This window comes from Phocoena sinus, chromosome 21 (genome assembly GCF_008692025.1).
Source record: "Phocoena sinus isolate mPhoSin1 chromosome 21, mPhoSin1.pri, whole genome shotgun sequence".
NCBI classification, from domain to species: Eukaryota; Metazoa; Chordata; class Mammalia; order Artiodactyla; family Phocoenidae; genus Phocoena; species Phocoena sinus.
The window spans coordinates 18,098,710-18,124,353 of NC_045783.1; the positions used below are offsets into that span (position 1 = coordinate 18,098,710).

Genomic DNA, 25,644 nt, shown 5'->3' on the forward strand with positions numbered 1-25,644 from the left:
GTATATACAGGCTTCTCTGGAATCACAGTTCCATCAAAATCACCTGCTCCAAGAAAACAGCATGGCGGGCCTCAAAAATTAAACACAAAATTACCATATAATCCAACAATCCCACTTCTGGGTATATACCCAAAGAACTGAAATCAGAGACCTGAACACGTATTTGCAGACGAATATTCACAGCAGCACTATACACAACAGCCAAAAGGTGGAAACAACCAAAATGTTCACCAGCAAATGAACAGATAAACAAAATGTGGTATATAATACAATGGAATATTATAGATGATTAGGAATGAAATTCTGACGCATGCTACAACGTGGATAAACCTTAAAGACGTATGCTTAAGTGAAATAAACAGACACAAAAAGACAAATACATGGTTCCACATACATAAGGTACCTAGAATAGTCAAAGTCATAGAAACAGAAAGTAGAATGGTGGGTGCCAGGGGATGGGGGAAAAGGAGAATGGGGAATTATTGCTTAATGGATGCAGAGTGTCATCTGGGGAAGATTAAAAATGGCTGGAGGTGGATGGTGGTGATGGTTGCACAGCAGTGGGAATGTACTCAACGCCACTGAACTGCACGCTTAAAATGCAGTCAAAATGGTAAATGGGTACAATGGCAAAATTTTATGCTACGTATATTTTACCACAATCAAAACATTTAAAAATCACCTGCTCCAGAGACTATTCTCAAACCACAAATTAAACTAATATTCACCTGTAGCTCAAGTTTTCTTTCTCATCTCTGGTTATTTCTACAATGAAGGATTTTTGTTGTTTGATCTTTTCAAGAAAGTAAGCTCAGAAGTGGTAAGTAAAGAAAAACAAAGCTTTGCTGAGATGCAGATGTCTAGCTAGGCATTTCCACTGAAGTGGTTCATTCGTGAGCCTTCCCAGATTCTCAGTGTCTGAGATTCAGAAGAACACCTAGGCAAAATTACAAATTCCACACCTCCTGGGCCTTTTTCAGTGAATGAATGCAAAATCCAAAGACTTCAAGGGTCTTGGGTATTTTTGGATATTAACTGCGTACATGTATCCACCTCAGATTGACAGCTTCAAATTAAAGTTAAATTACGTACAGCATACTCTATTTAAGAAGGCTGGGGGCAAGGAAGGGGGAGTTGAATATTTTAGAAAGTCTTTCTTTTTTGTAATCTAAAATGGGTAAAAATTTTAGCATTATAAGGGGAGATTTTAGTTAGCTGAAAACTTTTAAAATGGAATGTAGCATCTCTGGGCAATGCTGGCTAAGTGTGAGCGCTTCCTGCAAATGCATTTCACTCATTTTTTTAGTGATTATTTTATACTTATATATTAGGGCAAATATTTTGCATATTCTAAATTGTTCTTAATCTTTTAACTTTTCAAATGGGTTATAAAATTAATGTTGTCATCTAAATCCTTATTATAGATGATTACATTTCAATATTCAGAAAGAAAAAAAAGAGGCATTTGATTATTATATCTGTGTATTAGTTCACTAGGGCTGCCATAACAAAGTACCACAGACTGGGTGCCTTAAACAACAGAAATTTATCTTCTCACAATTCTGGAGGCCAGAAATCTAAGATCAAGATTTAGCACGTTTGGTTTCTTCCGAGGCCTCTCTCCTTGGCTGACTTCTTGTGACTTCACATGGTCTTCCCTCTACATGTGTGTGTCCAAATTTCCTCCAATCATCTGGTATTATGACTCATTCTAATGACCTAATTTTAATTTAATTACCTCTTTAAAGGCTCTATCTCCAAATACAGTCATGTTCTGAGGTACTGGGGGTTAGGACTTCAACATATGAAATGGGGGGGAGGGTACAACTTGGCCCATAATAATTTGAAACCATAAAAATATTACAAACTCGTTTATGAACATCTGAGTGATCAAATAATAATAAGGTAAGTCTCTCATAAAAGATTCATGTTCTTTTAAGCTTGAAATGTCTACTGCGATCACAAAAGGCTCAATTAAAACAAGTTCAGTGGGCATCCATTCATTTAAGAAAAGTATGTCTTGAATGCTACTCTGTGTCAGGCATCAGGGTTACTACTGTAACCAGTCATGGTTACTGCTCTCATGAAATTTTCTATAGGTAATCTTCAGATAATAAGAAAGTTAAGCTTTTCTAATAGAATAAGGTCTTTTTAATGTGGATTGAAGGAATCCAGATATCCCAGCAACTCACACACTGGTATATGTGTTTCATTTTGGTAAAACTTTTAAAATTAAATTCGGGGGTCTTCAGAGCATAGTCAGTAATAAATTAAAACAAGAGTTCAGGGCTTCCCTGGTGGCGCAGTGGCTGAGAGTCCGCCTGCCGATGCAGGGGACATGGGTTCGTGCCCCGGTCCGGGAAGATCCCACATGCCGCGGAGCGGCTGGGCCCATGAGCCATGGCCGCTGAGCCTGCGCGTCCGGAGCCTGTGCTCCGCAACGGGAGAGTCAACAGTGAGAGGACCGCGTACCGCAAAAAAAAACCAAGAGTTCAATCTCACATTGTTAAATTCTCAGTCCTTAACTTACTTAACATATGAGCTTATCTGTCAACATCGATTGCTCCCTCCTCCTTGACACCTTCTCCTCCCCAGGCTTCAGGACCCCACATTCTCTTAGTTTTCCTCCACTTCACTAGTCGTCCCTTCTCAGTCTTCTTTGCTGGTTCCTACTCATCTCCTCAACTCTCAGTGCTGGTCATCTTTGGTCCTCATCTCTGCTCAATTTACGTTCACTCTCTCGTTGGGACAAATGTATCCGATGTTAAGTCTTTAAATCGATTTAAACGCTGAGGACTCCCAAATTTACTCCTCCCGTCCAGACTCTCTTCCCAATGCCAAACTCATCTACACAACTAGTCACTCGGCATCTCTGTTTCCATGTCCACATACCACTGCTGATCTACGGCCACCCCATCCCCACCCAGCTCCACCCTACCTACATCTTGTGCATCTCAGCTCATCTCCATTCGTCCAGTTGTTCAGGCCAAAACATTGGAATCGACTGGCTCCTTCCTTTCTTTCACAACTCCCAAATGTCTGTCAGGAAATCCTGTTGTCTCTAAAAATAAATACAGAAGCTGGCAACCTCTCTCCCTTCCCACTGTCCCCACCATGGTCTGACAGATCATCATTTCTCACCTGGATTGATGAAGTAGATAGCCCAGAGTACGCAGCAGCCAGGAAGATCTTTTTAAACATAAGTCATAGCATGTCACTGTGCTACTCAGCACTCTGCCATGAATCCCTGTTTCACCCCAAGTAAAGCCAAAATCCTCACAATGGCCTTAATCTGTACCTTTTCTGCACCTCTCTGACCTTGTCACCTACGTCCCTTCCCCCTGCTCACACCCCTCCAGCCAAAATGACCTTGTTCTTCCTCTAACATGCTCACACACTCCTGCCTCAGGGCCTCCATACTGACAGTTCCCTCCACCTGAGATGCATTTCTTCCCAGTGCAAGCATGGTTCAATCCCTCAGCATCTTTGAGTCATTGCTTAAATTCCTTGACCATCCCACCACCCACCCACACACACACACACACACACACAGACACACACACAGACGCATGGATAAAAAGATGTGGTCTATATATACAATGGAATATAGCTTGGCCATAAAAAAGAATGAAATCTTGCCATTTGCAGCAACATGGATGGATCTAGAGTGCATTATGCTAAGTGAAATAAATAAGACAGAGAAAGACAAATACTATGTGATTTCACTTATATGTAGTATCTAAAAAACAAAACAAATGAACAACACAACTAAACAGCTCTAGATACAGAGAACAAACAGGTGGTTGCTAGAGGGGAGGTTGGTGGGGGGAGGAGAGAAATAGGTGCGGGAGATTAAGAAGTCCAAACTTCCAGTTGCAAAATAAATGAGTCACAAGTACGCAAAGTACAGTGTAGGGAATATAGTCAGTAATTATGTAACATCTTTGAATGGTGACAGATGACAACTAGACTTATTATGGTGATCTAAAAACTAAAAAAGGAAAACTTCCACTGGCATTCCCCATCATTTTTGCTCTGCTGTCATGATACTTAGGAGCCTCTAACACATTACATAAGCTACTGTGTCTCTTGTTCTTCCTATCCTCCAACTAGAATGTAAACTCTAAGAGCCGTTAATTTGTTTTGTTTTTTTTTTTACGATACGTGGGCCTCTCACTGATGTGGCCTCTCCCGTTGAGGAGCACAGGCTCCGGACGCGCAGGCTCAGCGGCCATGGCTCACGGGCCCAGCCACTCCGTGGCATGTGGGATCTTCCCGGACCGGGGCACGAACCCATGTCCCCTGCATCGGCGGGTGGACTCTCAATCACTGAGCCACCAGGGAAGCCCAACAAATATTTCTGAATGAATGAACAAATTAGGGAGGTACTCAATAAATTATGGATGGTTTGAAATGCATTCTATTCTTGGATTTTAAAATTGCTTGCTAAAATGCAAGTTTATGGGGGCCTCCAAATGAATCACTGCTCTCCACCTCCTCCAACCTACATACAGCTCTCAGTTGTGCATATCTTAGTTTTTAGTATGTCCTAGTCCTGAAATAAGCTGCATTTCATTAAAAATATGCTATAATTAAAACCTTGATTAATTCCAGCTGGTCTCTGCCCTGCATCCCTTCACATTAATGGACCTCCCTGGAGGTGTCCTGTATAATCACTAGTCATAGTTAAGCACATAAATCCCTTACTGCCTTTCTTCCTACAACATGTCACATGGAGGTGGCCACCAAGTAAAAACCCTGATCACAAATTAGTCCCTGCAATTCAGAGCAGGCTTGGGACTTACAGTCTGAGGCTCATAACACTGAAATCTTTTTCTCCGGTGGTAAATGGTACCAGGTGTCTCCCATTAGGGCTCAGCATCAGCTGTTTTGGAGCAGGCTGTTTTTCCCACTACCATATTCCCAATGTGAATTATATGGACATTACAGAGACTGTACTTTAAGTTGCACCATCTCTCACATCCCTACCAATCTGGTGAAAAGCCACACTTCAGATTCAGCCACCTACTACCTCTCCTGAGATGACCTTTGGACCCCCAAAACCATCAGGGACACAGTCTGGTCTGGGTTTTCAGTCACCTCATTCTAAACATACTCATTCAAATACAGTAAAAATCCACTTTTTACATAATGCAATAAACAGAGTCAGAAATTTAATTGTATCTCTATATATATGAGAAAATAGATAAGCATTACAAAGCATTCTGGTCTGCCAAATTTCACCTAGTTATAATCAAATAAATCTATAAAGTTCTTGTAAATACATGAGCTGCTTTTTACAAGGACTGTTGCTATTGTAAGATGACCATGAAGATAAACAAATTAGCTTGAAACTATTGTACTCTTTGGGTATTTGGTCTTAAAGGATGTAGAGAAAAAGGTGTTTTGATTATTGCTTGGTGTTTATTTTACTGAAGAACTGATCTGGACCATTCTGTTCCTTTAGGGTGGCGATGCTAGTGAATAAATCCAGAGGTCAAAATACTTTATAGCAGGAAAGCTTAACTGACACTCTACATGAGGAGAAATTTCAGGATACCATGGAGAAATATTGGCAAAGAAATAAAGCTCAGTGATCTGTAAAAGCACTTCTCTTTCATTTGCATTTAAAAATGTAATCAACAACATATCTAAAATGAACTACCATCAGTATGCATTTTTTAGAGTGCAGAGAAGCGCTAAGATGATAAATGCAGCAGATAGTTTTGCTCCAGCGTCTCCCAAATAAAAATGGATTTTTAACATTTCTGGCACAAATATTTAAAATTGAATTTAAAAGTCACAGTCAGATGAAAAGTCAAATTAGGAAAAATGCTACACAAATGTTTCAAATGTGATTTAATTTTGAAAGGAAAAATTTCAGTCAATCATAGCCAGTTACTTTATTGCTAACATATGCTTCTTAAGAAACCAGGTCATCTACTTCCTCCCAGCTGCCCTCACCCCACCCCCTGCCCTGCAAATTCCACCCTTTTCCATTCTCAGCATTTGACTGAGCTAACAATTAAGATAACATAAAATTACCCTTAAAAGAATTAGAGAAAAATATTTCAACAATGTTTAATGGACTATTAAAGAAATTAATTCAATTATGTTATTCTTTTATTATTAATTCTCTGGTATATATCTACATGGTAATATAACATCGTAGGCTTCCACATACTATTAAGACTATCTTTCTGAACAATCTTTGTAAAACTGTTTGCCCAACGGAGAACATTAAGAATCTATGGCAAATCTATCATTTTGCAAGTAAGATGAGATAGTATTCCTCCAGTCATGACAATGTTGGAGTCTCAGGGGACCCACGAACTCACCACTTCCTAGAGGAAAGAAGGCTGAGCGATGTGATACAACAGTCAAAATGCATGAAATCAGCAGTATAAATTACAACATGTAAGTCCTGGTTCCATTTTTCTGAGAAGAAAAACCACAAATTTTCCATCAAGATGAAAAAGAAAAACAAACGAAGCAAAGTCCACTGAGAATCTTCTCACTGAGAACGCTCCATCTATACTAATCTCTGGAATATTTGTCTTCTTGGTTTGTTTGGGTTTTGTCCTCCTGGCACTTCTTCCTACTACGGAGGCCAAAGAGATCAAACACCTGCTCTTGCTAAATAAACCCTGTTGCCTGGGATGTGGGCACAACAACAGCTCGGCCAGCTGATGCTCCCAGAACCATCTTTATGGAGTCACAGGGCGCAGGGATGGCTCCAGGGCTTGGGAGGGCTGGCCACTAGGGCAGCAGCTCTTTCCAAGGGTATGACGTCAGCTCTGCTTCACCCACCTTCTCTTGGTTTCTGCTCATTTTCTAAGCTAGGTTCTCCAGTCTTCCCATGGATTCAATGAGGTGTGTTCAGGAAGCTCTCACATTTACTCACCAAGCCACAGGCCCTAAGCTGAGAGCACAGTAAAAGTTGCCCAAGCATTGGGTAGAAATGAGGCAACTGAAACAACCATGTAGTACGTAGCTGAGGCAAAAATTGCTGGTCATAATCTCGCTCTGAGACATTTATATGTGGTAGACTGATACTATGATTAGACAGTCATCACTAGTGAAATGCTCTCCATCGGCTCTTCTGACCTGCTGTACTGATCGTTCTGATTTAACACTGGTACAGCAACCAACTCACAGGCTCCCAGGAGTGGGGTGTTTCATTTTCCATTTCTCCTTCCTGCCCCTGTGCCATGGGAGCCGCATTTTGAAAGTTACCAACCCTTCTCCTCATGCGCAAGCTGGAGGGAAGGCTTCAGTTTTGTTCTGTTTTGTTTTTCCAGAGGCAATTTTTCCCCTTAGCTGTGAGGAAAAGATGTCTATTCAGTTCTCCTCTAAATCATCTCTGTGGGGAAAAAGTGCCTAGCACATAACAAAGGTTCAATAAACACTTTTGAATGAACCCTGCTCAAACCCTTCTGAAGCTGGCCTCTTTCTAACCTTGCAGAAATGCACCTTCTCTAGAGACAATTATCTTGACCTAAGAAACCATCCCTTCAGCTTCTGCTTAACTACTGGAAACACTTGAGCAAGTATTTAATTTGATGGCATGGACACGGCATTCTCAGTAAGCATTTCAAAGTAAACTTTTATTCTCCACAACAAACTTTAAATTGAGTTTGGACTTCTAGACCCTCTTCTCTTACCCATTTACTTCATACAATTGTTTCATAAAAATCAAAGACATTAATTCATTCGACTTTTAGTGAGCACCTCTGCATGCTAAGTACCATGGTAACTGCGTTACTTATGTCATGTCATCTCTAATAGGATTTAATAGCAAACAGTAATGCTGCATTGTCCAATATATAAATTAAAAAGTTTTCTGACACACTAAGTGGAACCAAGAAAGCATTAAGCAGAGGCTTTCTTTCTCCTTTCCCACTGACCATTTATATTAAAGTCAAATGGTACACAGGTCAAGAATTTGGAGTATATCACATTTTATACATTTGAATTTTAGATCTGAAGAAATGTTGAGTTATCCCTCTATTTAGACAATTAAAAATCTTGAAAGTATTTGATAATATCAAGAAAAGTTAAAGAACTAATATATTTTAAATCAACTGTCAACAAGAAATAATTTCTAAGTATTTAGGCATTAAACATTTAGCATGTGTACATCTTCTACGGATGTGCTTTCTGTGTCATTTACAACTATTTTAATAATTATAGACTTGTAACACTTGTATTCTCAAGATCGTTTGTCAGTAGTTTTTTCTAAAAAAGTTTTAATGTCCTGCATAATTTTAAAAAATGATAGTTTACCAATAACAAAAGCACAGTTCTTTCTCTGTGGGGCTCAAACTCATTTCATGATGGAAAACAACTTAGAGCCCCATTCAGTCTCCATCCTTGAACATGCAATGGCCTTGAATTAATGGTAGATCGTAAGAGAATCCACGTATGAGGTTTTATATGTTTTATCCTTAAAGATATCCTTAAAAGAAAGAAAATGTAATTTTCTATCTCCTAAGCTGATCCCTAAGTATGTAGACTAATCTTATAATTCTTGAACATCTTCAATAATCACTGTGGAATACAAGAGGTTGCAGTCATTTCTGAGAGGTGTTTATTAATAATAAAGACTGCAAACCCATGAGTAAAACCCCAATATTCTAATGGTCTAACTTCTAACATAATCCAGGGTCAGCAATCTATTGCCCAAGGGCCGTCTGGCCTGCTGGCTATTTTTATAAATAAAGTTTTATTGGAACACAGTCACACCCATTTGTTAAATTATCTAAAGTTGCTTTTGTGCTACAACAGTAGTGTTGAGTGGTTGTAACTATCTGGCCCAAACTATAAACCCTTTGAAAATTCTGAAATCATTATATAAAGGCTGTTTCCCTTACTTTCAGAGCTGTGTTAACTCTTATTAAACAACAACAATAAAGTTTAATGAACTTGCTAAAGGACTTCATTGGGCTAGAGAGATTCGGTGAGGGGTTTGCAAGGAAAGGGAGACATTTTAACATTTGTACCACAGAAGCTGAAGTCACATTGGTTAATTTGGAAAAAGGACATAGAACTGGTAGCAACTCTTGGACATTTAATGTCCGCATCTACAAATGCCAGAGAATTGGCCTAAATGATCTTTAAGCTTTGCAATCTTCATGATTCTCTGAAATGACTTCAGTAAATCCATAAGCAAACTCAGAACCACATGAGCACACAACTTAATAATAAATGTTTCATGGCACCTGCCTAAGGTGAAGGCAGGGAAGGAATACATTTTAGAAAAGTGGAAACCAAAATTATTAAACAAGGGTATGTGGAGCTTTCTGGTACTATTCTTGAAACTCTTCTGTAACTTTGAAATTATTATCAAATTAAAAGGTATAAAAATAGTTAAAACAATTTTAAATGTTAGCACTTAAAAGGGAAAACTTCAGTCACCGTATTCCACAAAGTTAACACAATGACTGCCATAATGGATCTGGAAAACACATACGCCATGCTTAGTATGTTCCTTGAACCAAGCACGCCTGCAGATTACCGTCATTCCCTCTGTTCTGCATCCTAATTACCCACCTTACAGATTTTACCCTTTGAATTTATCTTACTTTATGGAAAATGAGCTAACTAGTAATTAAAGGGATCCAAAGACAGATAAGACACAAAAGAAGCCGGAGTGGAGAGAGTAGTAGGAGGCAGAAGGAGGGACTAGAAGAGATCAGTTAATCAATTAACTAGATAAACATGTTCTGAAATGAGCACATAGCAGCAGCTCTATTTTCTCTCTTCTTTGGTAGACAAGGAAGGAAACTAACCCCAAATACTTGACTCTCATACAACATATGTACATCCCGTATATTTTTTATGTACACATAGTCCAAAGAGATATGAGTTTATTTTTTCTAAATACAAACACTAAGCAAACATTATGCTAATTGAAAAAGTGCCTAGAGAGCCACACACATCCACATCGTTAAATATAGAAACTAACTGTAAGGAGAATCATTATCTCCAGTTTCCAAGGATACCAGGGTAAGCACCACTCCTAAACTGCAGTTAATTCAGCAAAGGGCACAAAGTAATTTATATTCAGGGTCATCTCTGCTGACAGCAGATACAGAGGGAAGGCCAGGGTAAACCGCCCTGTTTTTCTATTCTGTTTGTTACTCACTCTAATTCCCAACCCCCAACCCCCATCCCCTGGTCCCAACCCTGGCCAATGTTTTATGGGTAAAATTTGGAAAATCTGATGGTAAACAGCAACTTCCAAGAGCAACAGAATCCACAAAGGGCAGGGCCCTTTGCGAATAACGCTGGGGGGTTGGGAAGGCTGGCATTCCTCTTTGCTTTGTTTGTGAAAAGGAGAGAAGCCTGCTTTTGTGTGCTTGCCACACCAGTGGCCCCCTTTCCCAGTGCCTGTAAGGGAACTGTACAGTTAATTTCAACTTCCCACCCAACCAAGACTATCCAAGCTTTTAGAGCTTACCCCTCAACTGTCACAGCGTCTAGAATCAAATTCATTTTCAATTTTCTCTGTCTTCTTGACTCTAGGATCTAGACATTTCATACGATTACTTACAATTTGTTTCTATAGCTTTAATATAAAAACTACTTTCTGACAACTTCAGAGAGATTGCCTCTGAATTATTTTGTTCTTGTTGTTTATTCAAGGCTATTTATTGCTTTCAATATGACACGCACTGTACCAGGTGAGGGAGGCAGTGATGAGAAATGATATGAGACTTCACTTTTGATCTCCAGGGAAAGTATCAAAAACAGGCCATGTCACTTAGGCAGTTTAAAAAGAGGCATTCCCCTCTCAGTCAAATTTTCACTTACTAAAATAGTGATGTGGATTTCATGGATACTTTAGATTTACCTTAAACTTACAGAAATTAAAATATAAATATATAAAATATATAAAAATAATATCCAGATAAAACAGCGGTTTTCCATTTAGTTCCTCCCCATCACCTGTCCACTCAATACAGTAAGACATACTATGTAGAACTCAGCTGGGACAGAGATAATTGTAAGGGAAGAAAAGCTCTCCCAGCCTTCATGTGTTTCTTCCTGACGGGCATGAGACTGCATCAGGCTAAGCTTCTTATCTTACTGTGAGGATGTAGGCAAATAAATTGCCTGTTTTGATAACTGAGGTCTTCTTCTGAGACTTTCCTCTTTTGCACCAGTTACAGTAATTGAAACTGCTCACTGCTTCTCTTTAAGAGAAGGAATGAAATACAACAAACGTTTCTAATAGTTATGTAACATTTCAGTATACCTCAATAAGGCAAGTTGTTTTAATATTAACAGTTAATACAAAAAGTACGTTTCTGAAAATTTTTTCCTGTACATTTTTGATAACTTGAATGCTACATACTCAGTTGCACTGTCTTGATTTCGGTACCCAATCCTTTTTTTTTTTTAAAAAGCTACTTTTGTACTGAAATATTGTTTCTAAATTCAATAAACAATATAGTAATAATATCAAATTTTAAAACTATATGAAATGGGAAGTTAGTCTCAATTCTGTTAAAAGTTTTGCCAGTAATTATTTTGGTGTATTATTCTGACACCTATTATTTCTCACAAGGGGCAACATTTTGAGGTAAGATGGCTTCAGAGAAGATTCTATGACTGAATCTTGCAGCTTGCAAAACACTTAAATTGAGAAGGTTCAACTAAACAGGCCACCGTTTAACCTTTCTCCTGGCCTCACGGGAAGCTAATGCTCCCGAGGGCGAAAACACAAAACACAAAAAGCGTTCACAAGTCACTGGCAGAAAGGTCATCCTCTGGTTTATCACCTTTTCTGATAACACAGATGAGTTTTCACAAAACCTCTAAGGTAGAAACCGGCTTACATTAAGAAACAGAATTGTATTCCCTAATCGTGCGTAATCAACTTTTTTTCTTCTCATCTTCAGCGCTGCAAATACCCCATCCAACCGATTCTGGAGCCTAAAACTTGGACTGGAGCCACTTGGCTCTCCGGATGAAGAAACATCAGATGGTCGCCTCCTTTCTTCCTTCTATTATTCTAACATGTAAATTACGGTCTTGCGTACTGCATGTATCTTCGAAAATACTTTATAGTAGCTGACCACCCACCCACCTCCACTTCACTAACAAGTGTCCAATTGGCAACGCTCAAAGATCATAAAGGCAGCAAAAACGCCCCTGCGGGCTGTCACAAATTTTTAAAAAGTGGATTGAGGACAACCAGAAACGGGCAGCTCTGACACGCGAGGCCACCGTCCCCCGCGCCGGTCTGGCGCAGCTCAGATCCCGGGCCCAGCTCGGAGCCCTCCAGCCTCCAGCGCAGCCTCTCCGGGCCTCACCCCTCGGCGGAGGCTGGGGCGGCGGACACCGCCGTTGTCCCGAGTGCCGTCCTGCCGAGGGCGGGGGTGGCTGGGCTGCGCGAGCGTCGGGGTGGAGGTGACACAGTAGCCGGAGAGTTGCGAGGGGAAGGCGACGGTAGCGCGAGCGGAAGGAGGCTGCCGCGAGGCTGTTTTCGGCCGCGGCGCCGGCCGAGAAGCAGCCAGTTGGCGGCGCATGGGGCGCGACAGGCTCCGGGGTGGGGAAAGCGGGCGCGCGGCGCCGTGCGCTCGGCGTCCCGGGACTGTCGAGTGGGCGGCGGAGGGGGCGAGGGGCGAGCGCAAAGGCCGCTAAGTGGTCGGGCCGGCCCTTCGGGGGCGGGGGGAGGGCCGAGCGAGGGCGGGCGCGCACTCACCTATGCACAGCTGGATGGCGTAGGCGTAGTAGGACCAGCCGAGCAGGAGGCTGATAAACACCACGGGGATCCAGTACAGGACCCGCCGGCACCGCCGCCTGACGCTGCCCGGGCCCGAGGGCGCCATCTTCCAGCCGCATCCACCTGCCCAGCTCCGCCGCCGCCTCCGCTGCTGCCCGCGGGCCTGGCTCCGGGGCTGGCTGGCCGCGCCCGGCGTCCCCAGCGGGACGGGCCCGGGGGCGGCGGCCGGTTGCGCCGCGGCCGCTGCCGCCGCCGTGGCGCTAACTCCCCATCCCGCAGCCCCAAGCCGGCGCCGCAGACTCTCGGCTCCTCCGTCCGGCGGAGGCGGTGGCTGCGAAAGGAGGGCGCGGAGAAGGCGGACGGTGAGGAGGCGGAGGCGGAGGCGGAGGCGGAGGCTAAGGAGGTCCGGGAGGAGGAGGCGGCGGGAGCCTCCGCCCCGCCTCCGCGCGTCCCGCCCGCGCCCCAGCCCCCACCGCGGCCGCCTGCCCGGCGCGGCCCGCTGCGCCCCCCGGCGGCCTCTCGTGGCGCTCCGGGCTGTCCCCGCTGCGCCCCGGGGCCTCGCGCCCTCGTCGCTGGGCACCTCAGGGGCGCCCGAGGCGGGGAGTGAAGGCGCCCACCTTGGCCCTTCCGCCTCCGGCTTGGCCCCTGGGCTGGAGCGAACGCGCCGGGCCGGGGGCGAGGACCCTTGGCGGCGGACGCGGGCCGCGGAGACACACGCGGGGCATGGCCGGGGAGGGGCAGCCCCGGGAGTCGTGTGCACTGGCCGGACTCCTCGCCGGCCCCTCGCGGACGCGGCGAGCCGCCACCCCTGGGGATGCGCCTCGACGACGTCCTTAGGCGCCGGGGCCAACGTCCCTGCCTCCTGCTAGGAAGGGAAGCCTCTACTTGCGGGTCCCGCTAAACAGGCGGGGGTCAGCGAGGGCGGGGCTGGTGCTCCAGTCCCGGAGGCTGGCGCGAGCGGCTGGGGCGCCTCCTTTGCACGGGGCGTTTTGGGGGGACGCGGGAATGCACCACCAACAGGGGCTGCGGGGCCGACGTCCGCCGTGGACTGTGCGTGAGAAGGAACACCTTGGGTTGTGAATCCAGAAACCACCGGAGTTAGAAACACAAATCATGTGCTCTGAGAATTTGAACTCTTTTAAGCCACTTAGGGATTGTAGGAGAAACCATCGCCACCGCCGCCTCCGGAAAGGCCGGGGCTTCTCTTGGTGTACGCTTTTTTCCCAGCCGGTTCTTCACTACAGTGTTTTCTTTTGTGGTGGCAATTCTCAACTTAGCATACAGGTGGTTCTAAAGTGGTTGCTAAAAACCCCGAAAGAATCCTGAAGGTAGTGAGACTGAAGGCCCGGCTTTATGGTTGGTGAAACGGAAGAGAAACGAATGCTTCTGAGATTGTTTTCTTTCTCCTTTCCTCTGATTATGAACGCACCTGACTCCGCATGGAAGTACCCCAGTAAATGGAGTGTCTCTGAATTATGTGCATAATCATTACATATAATGTGCCCGATTTTAACATTAATGAATATGTGTGTGTACACTACACAGCAACCATATTGGATGAAATTACTTCGTATTCATCTGTAGAATGAACAGATAAAAAGTACTGATTTGCATAAAGAAATTTAAGCTCTTATGTCTTTGCGATTATCTTTCTGAGATCATTTCTATCCCAGTGAATCACTGTATATTGGTATAACGCCTTATACCCTTTATGGATATCCTATAGGGTAGGTTAATATAAGAACATAACTTCCTTGGAATACTCAACTTTTCCCATGGATATCAAATTTATGCTCCCAGTCCGAAGACTCTAAAAACAAGAAACAAAAGTTCGTACCAGGACTGATATACCTCCACAAAATGAGAAAATCAGTGTTGAAGGTCACTGAAAAATTTTAAGGAATGAAAAGTAAGGGATCAATTTTCCCATACTGGAAACAGTGGAAGAAAGCGCAAAGTGTGCCTCTTTAGATATTAGATGCTATAGCGCCCTGTGCTGCTTCTCTGCAAACAGTCTTACAGGGTCTTGAGATCAGAAATGGAGAACATTCGATAGTTTTCACATCTTTTACCCTTTTGGAAGAATATGCAGGTGTAACATCTTTGAAGGAGGTGACTTTTTTTTTTTTAAGATGCTTTTTCAAAAAATTTAATTTTTGGCTGCATTGGGTCTTCGATGCTGCACGCCGGCTTTTCTCTGGTTGCGGTGAGTGGGGGCTACTCTGTTGCGGTGCTCGGGCTTCTCATTGTGGTGGCTTCTCTTGTTGCGGAGCACGGGCTCTAGGCGCACGGGCTTCAGTAGTTGTGGCATGGGGGCTCAGTAGTTGTGGCTTGCGGGCTCTAGAGTGCAGGCGCAGTAGCTCAGTAGTTGTGGCGCACGGGCTTAGTTGCTCCGCGGCATGTGTGATCTTCCCGGGACAGGGCTTGAACCCATGTCCCCTGCATTGGCAGGCGGATTCTTAACCACTGCGCCACCAGGGAAGCCCCGAGGCTACATTTTTATTATGTATCTAACATGCTATTGTTCATATTTATAATAAATATTTGTGGAATAATCGCAACCTATTTTGAGTCATTTTAAGAGTACTACTATTACTGAGTTCTCCAAGGGTATCACTCTTACCTAAAAAAGAAAGTCTATCTCAGGAATAATTGTCTCTCAAGCCACATGATGATAGGATTTAGGTCTGCCTAGGCTCTAATTAGACAGGCATGAACATGCATGCACAAATGTAAGCTCTTTGGGGAGTAGCCAATCTCTAGATATTAGGCTCTGATGAGAGTGGAAAGGTAACTTTAATTTTTAGAATCAGAGAGCCTTTTTTTTTTGGCTTGATTTAGAGCTGTGCATCAACAAGAAAACAATTTGAAGGTCATCAACCGTTAAGAAGAAACTTCACTGGAGACTTAAGAGAGGAACTTCACTGGAGACTTAAGAGAAAAGTACAGAAGGTTCAACTCACCAATTTTAGATACCAAGTGAGTCATATTATGAATTCCATGTAATAATTTTGATAAAACTGCTACAGCTATTTATGAAAAAACGAGCCAGCCACTGCAAAGGAGGGAGAGGGTAACACAAAGGCAAAGAAGAAGGGGACGGCCAGGCAAGCATCAGGGCAGGGGAGCATCTGAGAAGAGCGAGTCCCCCTGACCTGGCCCACGCAGTCCCTAAGAACCGTAGCTCCGCCCTTACCAGACCTCTGCCTCCATGCTCCACCCACTCAGCAGTTTTATGGAAGTCATTCACTTTTCAAAACCCCTATCATCATATCCTGACCCCCACATAGGAAACGATCTTTCTCTTCTCCAGTCAAGATCGACTTTGAAATAGTCCCCAGATTCTCCAGTCCCCAAACCTCAAATCTGTCTTGCCATCCCGGCTAATACTCCAAATCTTCCTCCTACTTCCAGATCCAGATTAAAAATGTTTACTTATTGCCTTTCATAGTATGAATCGAGAGTAGCCTGAAGAAAGCCCAGGGAGCCCCTGGGCCCAGCCTGTCCCTGGGGAGCATGGACCTCCATTCATGCTGCCTATTGCAACCTCATCTCATCTTTTCAGCCATACCACCTTAGAGCGGTCCGAAAAAAATACCGATAGATCCTCTTTCATTGTTTTCTTAAACTAAGCTTATCACTCTTTTGGGGAAAAGAAAAATCCCTTTAGAAGTCAGAAATCCATGACATCAAGGACTCCAGTATTAAATTGCATTTTCGTAATAGTGGCCACGATATTCTCTGTGGGACCTTAATAGTATGCCCAATCCACGCATCGTTTCTGGACACAAGTAACATAAAAGCAGTCTTAGTGAACTTGGTTTAGGGAATGTGGTTCAAAGTGCTGCTAAGATACACTTTGGTTCGCAGAGATTTATAGTTTGCAGTCAACCTGGTGTGGAGTGGAATGGAATATAATGGAAGAGAATTTCAAAGTCCTTAGGAGTATCTGGTGGATTGGGTTAAAACGTTAGGAAAACAGTAAAGTGGGAAAAACTCTGGCAAACCTTGCCTTTCAAGCCCTGTGGGATCTCTATGATAGTGTTAATAGCATCTTGCCACTAGAGGGCAGGCGCACACCAAGCGGTGCAGCTCTCCTGACATCTTTCTGTAGAGATTTCGATAGAATCAGCTGCTAGTTTAACCAAGCCAATTATAAATTATGAATTATAACTGCATGACTAATTATATATACTTATAACTAATTATAATTATTTTATATTTATACAATTTTATGCTATAATTTAGTGGCTAATGAAAACCATATTCAGAAAATTGAAAAGAATGCAAATTGCTCTGTTTCTGCTTCCACTTCTTTACAGTTTGCACGAAGGTTAATCTCTTTAGAAATAAAATTGGAACTTTTCATTTAAATGAGTGCTTTTGCCTACACCAGCCCCCCCCTCCCTTGCCCCTACATGGGGAGAAAGCAGAATCTATGAACCCAAAAGGTGAGTAGATATTTCCTCTCCATGGACTGGCATGATCTTTAAGTGGTGACACAATGGCAAAAGTTCAATTAGAGATGATGAGACATGGCCACTGTGTGGAGTGGAGAGTTCAATGGCCAGCAGAGAATGACCAAGGGCAGCAGAATCCTGCAGTGTGGTGGCGAGCGTCCAGCAATGTCAAGGCCAGCAGTGGCATCCTAGGAGACTGTTCTCAGTGGCAGGCCCTTGGCCAGGCATCAGCTTCCTCTGTGTCAGCTCAAGCTTGATTCTCCAGGCTTCTGGTTGATTCTGTGGGGTGTATACATACTCGCAAAGACATTTTTTATGTAAGTCCACTGGCATTGACTTGTGTTTGCAACCAAGAACTTTGACTGGAACAGAATTTTAATTTCATTCAGCATCCCATTTCTTAAAGGGTCATGGAGACCGAGGCATTATGAGAAATAGGGATACAGGAATTTGGGGACAGGGGAGCCAACTTGGTGCCTTCAAATTGCACTCTCCAGACCTGCACTGTCCAGTAAGTACCACTAGCCACGTGTGGCTTTTCAAATTTAAATTAAAATTAATTAAAGTAAAATAAAATAATTCCATTTCCTTAGTTGCAGCAGCCCATTTCAAGTGCTCAGAGCCACACGTGGCTAGTGGCTACCGTACTGGACAGTGAAAATCTAGAACATTTCCGTCATCACAGAAGGTTCCATTGGAAGCGCTGACTCATCTTGTCTGAATATTCATGAGGCAAGCTCTATATTTATAATTGCAAGAAACAAAATAATTGCCTCTAATTAGATCTCTACTGTTTTACAGAAACCAAAAAAAAAAAAAAAAAAGAGAGGTAATAGGAAGTTAAAGACACTTTTAGGTTAATAGTATTAGGAGCTTTCTTCCTTTGAAGACAAGAATCTAAAGAGTCAGGAGCCATACTAAAGGGACAAGAGGTCACACTATAGATTCTTCAACCTGAGGTTTATATACAAATAATTACTTTCAAGGGATATGCAGGGAGAAACATATTTCAATACTTCACTCAAATTCCTATCCATAAAGCTAGATCTTGGGTTTAGCTTTTCATCCAATAGTGCTCGATACAGCCTTATTCTGGGATAACTCCAGCCTTTGAGCACAGGATCGTCTGTCTGCATCCAGTGGCCGTCAGGACACTTTCTGTTCTGTTGATTGAGCAGATAATAACTGGGGGACCGGAAGAATAATCGGTTATATTCAGCTCTGTTTCTGTCAAGCTGTAGGCTAGATTAGTCATGCTGGATTTTCTGTATGGCAGATGCGGGAGGGGGTGGAATTAATATGTCTTGCCCAGTGGTTTGTAGAAACTGACACTGGCTCTGGTTCAAGACACTCGTTTGTCCTGAAAAAAAAAAAAAATACATATATATATGTTTAATATTATTAAGTATTTCCAAGTGTTGTCAAAGACTTTAAATGTAACTTAGAGATCAAGCTCACATTGCAATTTGTTACTGTAGAAGGGAAAAAAAAATCTTACCAGGGTTTTCTCAGGCCTTTAAAAAGAGCAGGGAAAATGGAGAATAAATATTTAATGATGACATTTAACAAAAAAGTATGTTGGCTTCAGACTTGTAGTAGAAAAAAATTTTTGATTATCAGGGATTCTTCCATCAGCTAGAATATTTTCAGTGTAAGTTATGTCTTACACCTCAGAGTCTTTGAGTCTACAATTATTTTCAAGTGATACTTGGACACAGGATTCTGAATTTCTTTGGACTGTTTCACTGGTTGCTAAAACCTTTCTCCATTTGCTTATATTTCAGTCTTTTTGATAATGGGTCATGCTATGAAATGCTAGATTGGCAGTGGAATGTCAGTAACCTTTATATCTGGAATATGAGACAACATGGGTTTTTTGTTTTTCAAAAACTCTATATAGTGGTTGAAGGTTCAAAATCCAAATGATTAGAGGTTTTGGATTTTATGCTTTAAACCAAATAATGGGTTTGGGTAATAAATTTCCATTCTTTTAAGCTTTCCCTTGAACTCCATAAAATAGTAACGATAACAGTGGAAGAAGTGGAAAAGACTTGACAGCTTGGAATAGTTACCTTGTGAATTGTTGGAAAGTATGTTAATAATAATGCAGAAATTATGCAGGTTTAAAATATTTTGAATGGATGTAAGAGGTAAATTGGACTTTATACACGATGTGATAATGAAACTTCTACAGTGGTAAAGATAGTTACCTATAGAAATTTATAACTACTCTTTAACTAGCAGGAATATGAATATACATACTTGAATGCAAATTCCAGTGACTTTAACGTTAAGAGCATCAGCGTTCCATTATTTGTTAAATAGAGAGCACTGCAATGACTTATACTGCCTCCAACACTGGAATAAAATATCTAGTTTGGCTAAAAGTACTAATTAATTTTTTCTATAGAAAGGTCAATTATAACTATAATCATTAGAAAACAACTAAAGTTTCCAATATATTTATAAAATTTAAAAATCATGTATCTATTGAGCCTCCTTGAATATCACTAGGGGCTTTAAAAGATAAAGTCTTTAATAAATCCATTCATTCATCCATTGAACAAATTTTGTTGACTTCCTGTTAACATTTATGATAGGTGATGGTTGCATGGTGAGCAAAAACCCAACCAAATTAAACCCAACCCAATAAGGGGCTTGCCTTGGTGAAATTCATGGTCCAGCTAAAGGAAATGTCCACTTCTACATCTCTTCCTTGAATGGGAATAACTTTATCAGGAGGGTCACTGGTGTATCATTGAAAATGTCCTTCTGGTTTGTGTACATCTGTCTATACTAATATAAAACCTGGTGTAAGATATGTATGAACAGATGCAAGAATCAGTTTGAATTGCCATGATCTAAAATGCGGGCAGTGTGTTTGTGTCTAAAAGTGTAAATGTCCGTAACTAGTGTGATATCTGGACATCTTTATGTAAACAGTTTGATGCCAAAATGTATATTCCTCAAACATTGTTGATATACAGTTTTAGTATAAAGGTATAAATTGTATGTAAGAGCTTTGGAATCTTCTCATCAGAGCACCACGCAGCTATTTTAAATAATCCCCATGTGCTAGATATTTCCATTTGCTTTTCCAGATCCATCTTCTACCCTTCTTTGTGTTATGGGAGGCTCACCTTTTATTGGAAGACTCTTTCCACTCTGGATTCTGGTTGGTTCAATCAGTGGGAGGTGGACTCGTGATCTAGAGAGTCAGAGAATAACATAAGGTTGTTTGTTTCACCTCCCTGAGCCTGATCACTGAAGATCACAGTTTCTGTGAGCTACAGATACTCTTTCCCTTTGCCTCTTCAAGCCAAAGCAGGGTGAGTACCTAACTCCCTAGGGTGTTCAACCATACTCTGTCTCCTTTAATTAAATTCTCCCCAATTAATGACCACTTTTGAGTGTGTCACCTCTTCCCTACCACTTCCGTCAGTAATATAACCCCTCACAAGTCTATCTATAAATGAGCACAGTCTATTTTTTGCTACATAGGAAAAAAATACATAAATGGCTACTGAATCCTTATTTATAAAGTCAGTATTATCTTTAATTACCTCTTTTAAAATAAAAAAATCATAACAGAATTATACATTACAGAACAATTCATAAGAAAAATTTTGGAAACAGCTACATAACAGAAAATTTGAAAACGAAGAAAAATAAACCTCCCATGATTTCACCATTGTTGTTATTTTGGTATGTTTCTATCTGGTCTCTTTTTTGTGCATAATTTTTCAATGTACAATTTTCTGTTCTCATAAAGATTTCATCACAAACTTTTTCATGTTACTATACAGGTTTCAGAATAATTTTAAATAGTTGTACAATATTCTATTCTGTAGAAGTACTGTAATTCATCAAACCATTCCTCTATTGCTAGATATTTAGTTGTGTTTTTTAATTTTTCATTGGTATAACATAATGTAAATAGCTTGGCTCACATAGCATTCCCTTATATTTTATTGATTTTTTGGATACAGTCCCAGAGATAAAATTAAAGAGTTAAAGTTTGAAAAAAGTTATGCAGCTGTAGTGATTTTTTAAAAACGTCTACAAATTCTTTGATACTCCTCATTTCAAGAAGTGGAGGTTAATTCTCCTCCCCTTGAGTGTGGACCGGACTTAGTGACTTATGTCTAATGAATAGAATAAAGCAGGATTGATGGTGATGACTTCAAAAACTAGGTAAGGGGACTTCCCTGGTGGTGCAGTGGTTAAGAATTCACCTGCCAAGGCAGGGGACATGGGTTTGAGCCCTGGTCCAGGAAGATCCCACATGCTGCAGAGCAACTAAGCCCGTGTGCCACAACTACTGAGCCTGGGCTCTAGAGCCAGCGAGCCACAACTGCTGAGCCCGCGTACCACAACTACTGAAGCCCATGCGCCTAAAGCCCGTGATCTGCAACGAGAAGCCCACGCACCACAGCAAAGTGTAACCCCTGCTCGCCACAACTAGAGAAAACCTGTGCACAGCAACGAAGACCCAGCGCAGCCCAAAATAAATAAACTTATTTTTTAAAAAAACTAGGTAAAAAAGACACTGTGACTTTCTCCTCTCTCTTTCAGATCACTCGCTCTGCTATGTCACGAGCAGCCCTATGGAAGAGCCCTGTAGCAAGGGACACAAGCCTCCAGTCAACAGCCATGAGAATGAGTCTTCTTGGAAGTGGATAGTGTACCTCTGGGCAAGTCTTCTGTGTCTCAGCAGATATCCAACATAGAGAAGTTCTGCTCTCAAAGAGATCTGTTAGTATGGCATTTGTCTAATGGAGAGAATCCCAATACGATACATAGGAGAGCCACAAAGTTTTAAAGAGAATTATCTTCATAGAAATAGAGCCAGCTCGGACTACCAGGGACAGAGACAGTACATAATAAAAGGAGGCCTTTGGGATTCCAGACTTCTACAAGTGGGAAACCACTAAGGAAATCGCAGAGCTGCAAACACATGCTACCTTTTATGGAAAAGGAAGGATGACTAAGGTGGCAGAACCAAGAGCCCAGAGAATAGACCTAAGAGCCATGGAGAATTATTCCCAGGCAGGAGTAATACTAAATCTTTATCAAGAACTTCCAGCACTTTAACATACTTCCAGAAATGCTATCAACCATTGACTCCTTCACTCCTCCAGTTTCCTGCCTTTTAAAGAAGAATGCCTATAATGGCTATCTATCTCTGTTCCACCATTGTACAATATATTGTATATTGTTTTGTGTGTGTGTGTGTGTGTGTGTGTGTGTGTGTGTGTGTGTGTATGGCAGGGGGAGCAGGTAACTTGTCTTGTTTGTTCACACATTTTCAGGTTGAAAGGAACTGTACTCAGGGACCTGTACTTAAGGACTAGACCCAAGGAGCTTCATCCATACCAGGAACTGATTTAGATTCTGGAGTTCGAGCTAATGCGTTAGATCTTGTGGACCTTGGGAGTGGTGAGTATATTTTGCAGGTGGGAAGAATGTAAATAATTTGTGGCCAGAGGATGGACTCTGGTGGTTTTAAATGTCTCCTCAAATTCTTTGACATTCCTCCCTTCAAGAGGCAGAGTCCAATTCCTCTTCTTGTGAGTGTGGTTGGATTTAATGACTAATTTTTAAGAAACAGGATATAGCAGAACTGAGAGAGGGAAACTTTAGAAACTAGGTTGTAAAAATGCATTGTGCCTCTCTCCTCTATCTTGGATCATTTGTTCTTGGGGAAGTGAGCTGTCGTGTCATGAGCACCCCTGTGGATTGGCCCAGGTGGCAAGGAACAGAGTCCTCCAACCAAGAGCCATGTGAGTAAGCTTGCTTGGAAGTCGATCCCTCAGTTCCGGCCATGTCTTCAGATGACTGCAGTCCTAGCTGTCAGCTTGATTGGTCATCATGAGGGACCCTGAGCCAGAATCACCCAGCTAAGCTGCTCCTGAATTCCTGACTCTCAGAAATTGTGTGAGATAATAAATGTTTTCTTAGACCACTTCATTTTGGGGTAATTTGTTATGCAGCCATAACTAATATAGTAGCAAAGAAAATGTTGCTTTGTAGCATTTGTCTACATAAGTTCAAATATGAGGGATTTAGTGAGCATACCAATTCCTGATAATCATGGCAAATTATTGCCACTTAAGCTGCATGGAACGAGTTGGTGAGAGACATGGGGAGAACAAAGAGGAAGAGAAAGGAGAGGGGAAAGAAGAGAGGAGAGAAGAAAGAAGGAATAAAAGAGAAAAAGTAAGGGACTTCCCTGGTGGCGAGGTGGTTGGGAGTCCGCCTGCCAATGCAGGGGACACAGGTTCGAGCCCTGTTCTGGGGGGATCCCACATGCCGCGGAGCAACTGAGCCCGCGAGCCACAACTACTGAAGGCTGGGCGCCTGGAGTCCGTGCTCTGCAGCAGGGGAACCCACCGCAGTGGGAGGCCCGCGCACGGCAGTGAGGAGTGGCCCCCGCTCCCCGCAACTGGAGAAACCCTGCTGGTAGCAACACCGCCAAAAATAAATAAATAAATTTATAAAAAAAAAAAAAAAAAAAGAGAAAAAGTAAGAGAGGGACATGGGGAAGGTGACTGTTGTCCTAGTTTACCAGGATAGTCCAATTTGTGGTGCTATCCTGGTGTAATTATGCAGGAGCCCTCTTTCACTTTCAAAGTGTCCTGGGAGCTTCCCTGGTGGCTCAGTGGTTGAGAGTCCGCCTGCCGATGCAGGGGACGTGGGTTCGTGCCCCGGTCCGGGAAGATCCCACATGCCGCAGGGCGGTTAGGCCCGTGAGCCATGGCCGCTGAGCCTGCGCGTCCGGAGCCTGTGCTCCGCAAGGAGAGGGCACAACAGTGAGAGGCCCGTGTACCGAAAAAAAAAAAAAAGAAATGCTTAGCCTCGTGTCCAGCATATAAAGAGAAGCTATATGTATAGAGCATATGTATATACTGTACTAAGCATTTTAAATGCATAATATATATGAGGAATATATGTTAGCTACTGTCAGCATTTACTATCATAGAAGGCAAATTCATTTCATTGAGGCTGAAGTACTTTAGTTGTTGGGATGTGTGTTTTACTAGGAAACTCAAGTATGTGAGTGATTGTATTTATTAATTTTAATATTGGAAGGCAGAGACACAGTTTAGGAAATATGTTAAGGAGTAAAGTAATAGTCAGGCAAAGACTGTATTTGCTTTTCAGGCTTGATATGCCTTACTTTGTTTATTTATTCATTCATTCATAGAGTCACCCACTTGTTCTTTCAACAGACTTGTATTGACCAGATCCTAGGTACTATGCTAAGCACAGGATTGAGCAAGGCTTTTCAACAAGAATAAAGCTTTATTCCCACTTCTTAAAGGAAAATATTACATTAAAAAAATTAAAAAGGGGCTTCCCTGGTGGCGCAGTGGTTGAGAGTCCGCCTGCCGATGCAGGGGACACGGGTTCGTGCCCCGGTCCGGGAGGATCCCACGTGCCGCGGAGTGGCTGGGCCCGTGAGCCATGGCCGCTGAGCCTGCGCGTCCGGAGCCTGTGCTCCGCAGCAGGAGAGGCCACAGCAGTGAGAGGCCCACGTACCGAAAAAAAAAAAAATTAAAAAGATGTTTGTGTGGGAATATGAGTGACAAGTGTTCTGCAGCCAAATTTAAATACATACATATATACATATACATACATATATAGATATATATATAAATATATATATGTTTTTCGGGTTGTCTGGATTTTATTCTAAATTAGCTTTGAGCAATGGAAGCTATTTTCTGCTATAAAAAGCAATGTATTTTAGTTTTGACTTCTTGTTGTTTTTTTGAAAACCAAGAGTCGGAAAATCCAAATTATGCGAATATATAATTTGGAATGCTGAAATATCAGCAGAAGGAGCTGACAGAGAGAGAGAACTTTTTGTTTTAGCTGTAGGCATTCCTCTTTTCTGTTTCTAGAAACAAGAAAAACTAGTAGACAGAAACAGTCCTAGGTACATGGACTATATATTTCACATGCACGGCATAAAATATTCATTAAATTAAGTAGGTGCCCAGAAACCAAGAAAATGTAATAGATGAAGATGGTGACAACAACTAAAGTAGGAACCATGTACAGGATAGGGTTAAAGTGCTTAGCCATATTTACCAAAAGAGATTTTAAAAAGATATTTTCTTTTCACTATTTTTAGTCCACTTGAATAATAAGTACCACTTTATATTTTTCAATCGTCCATGAATTTTTACCTTTGTGTTCATCTTCAAGGTCAAGTTTATGAACATGATTACAAATAAGCAAATTCTAAATGAATAGGAATATTATCTTAGGAATAATAACTAACATTGATGGTGTGTTTGCTAAAGTCAGTACTCTACAGGCAGTTCCCCCTTTAATTCTCACAACCACCCTAAGACTCAGCTGCTCTGTTACCTCATTTTACATATACAAAGAAGCTGAGGTGTGGAAAGTGTAGTAAGAACCTTGCTTAACTACAAAGGTAGG

The 25,644-nt window shown here is 42.0% G+C and overlaps 1 protein-coding gene across 3 annotated transcripts in view; it reads right to left on the bottom strand.

The window, feature by feature from the left end:
* ZDHHC2 (zinc finger DHHC-type palmitoyltransferase 2) overlaps positions 1-13,097 on the bottom strand; it is a 74,881-nt gene extending 61,784 nt beyond the window's left edge. For 2 of the 3 annotated variants that reach the window (XM_032618524.1, XM_032618521.1), the window contains exon 1: positions 12,713-13,097. In XM_032618524.1, the coding sequence (XP_032474415.1) occupies positions 12,713-12,839 (127 nt within the window). In that variant the 5' untranslated portion in view covers positions 12,840-13,097. The remainder of the gene's footprint in view (positions 1-12,712) is intronic. The other variant, XM_032618523.1, reaches the window with a different exon arrangement.
* Between the last annotated feature and the right edge of the window lie 12,547 nt (positions 13,098-25,644).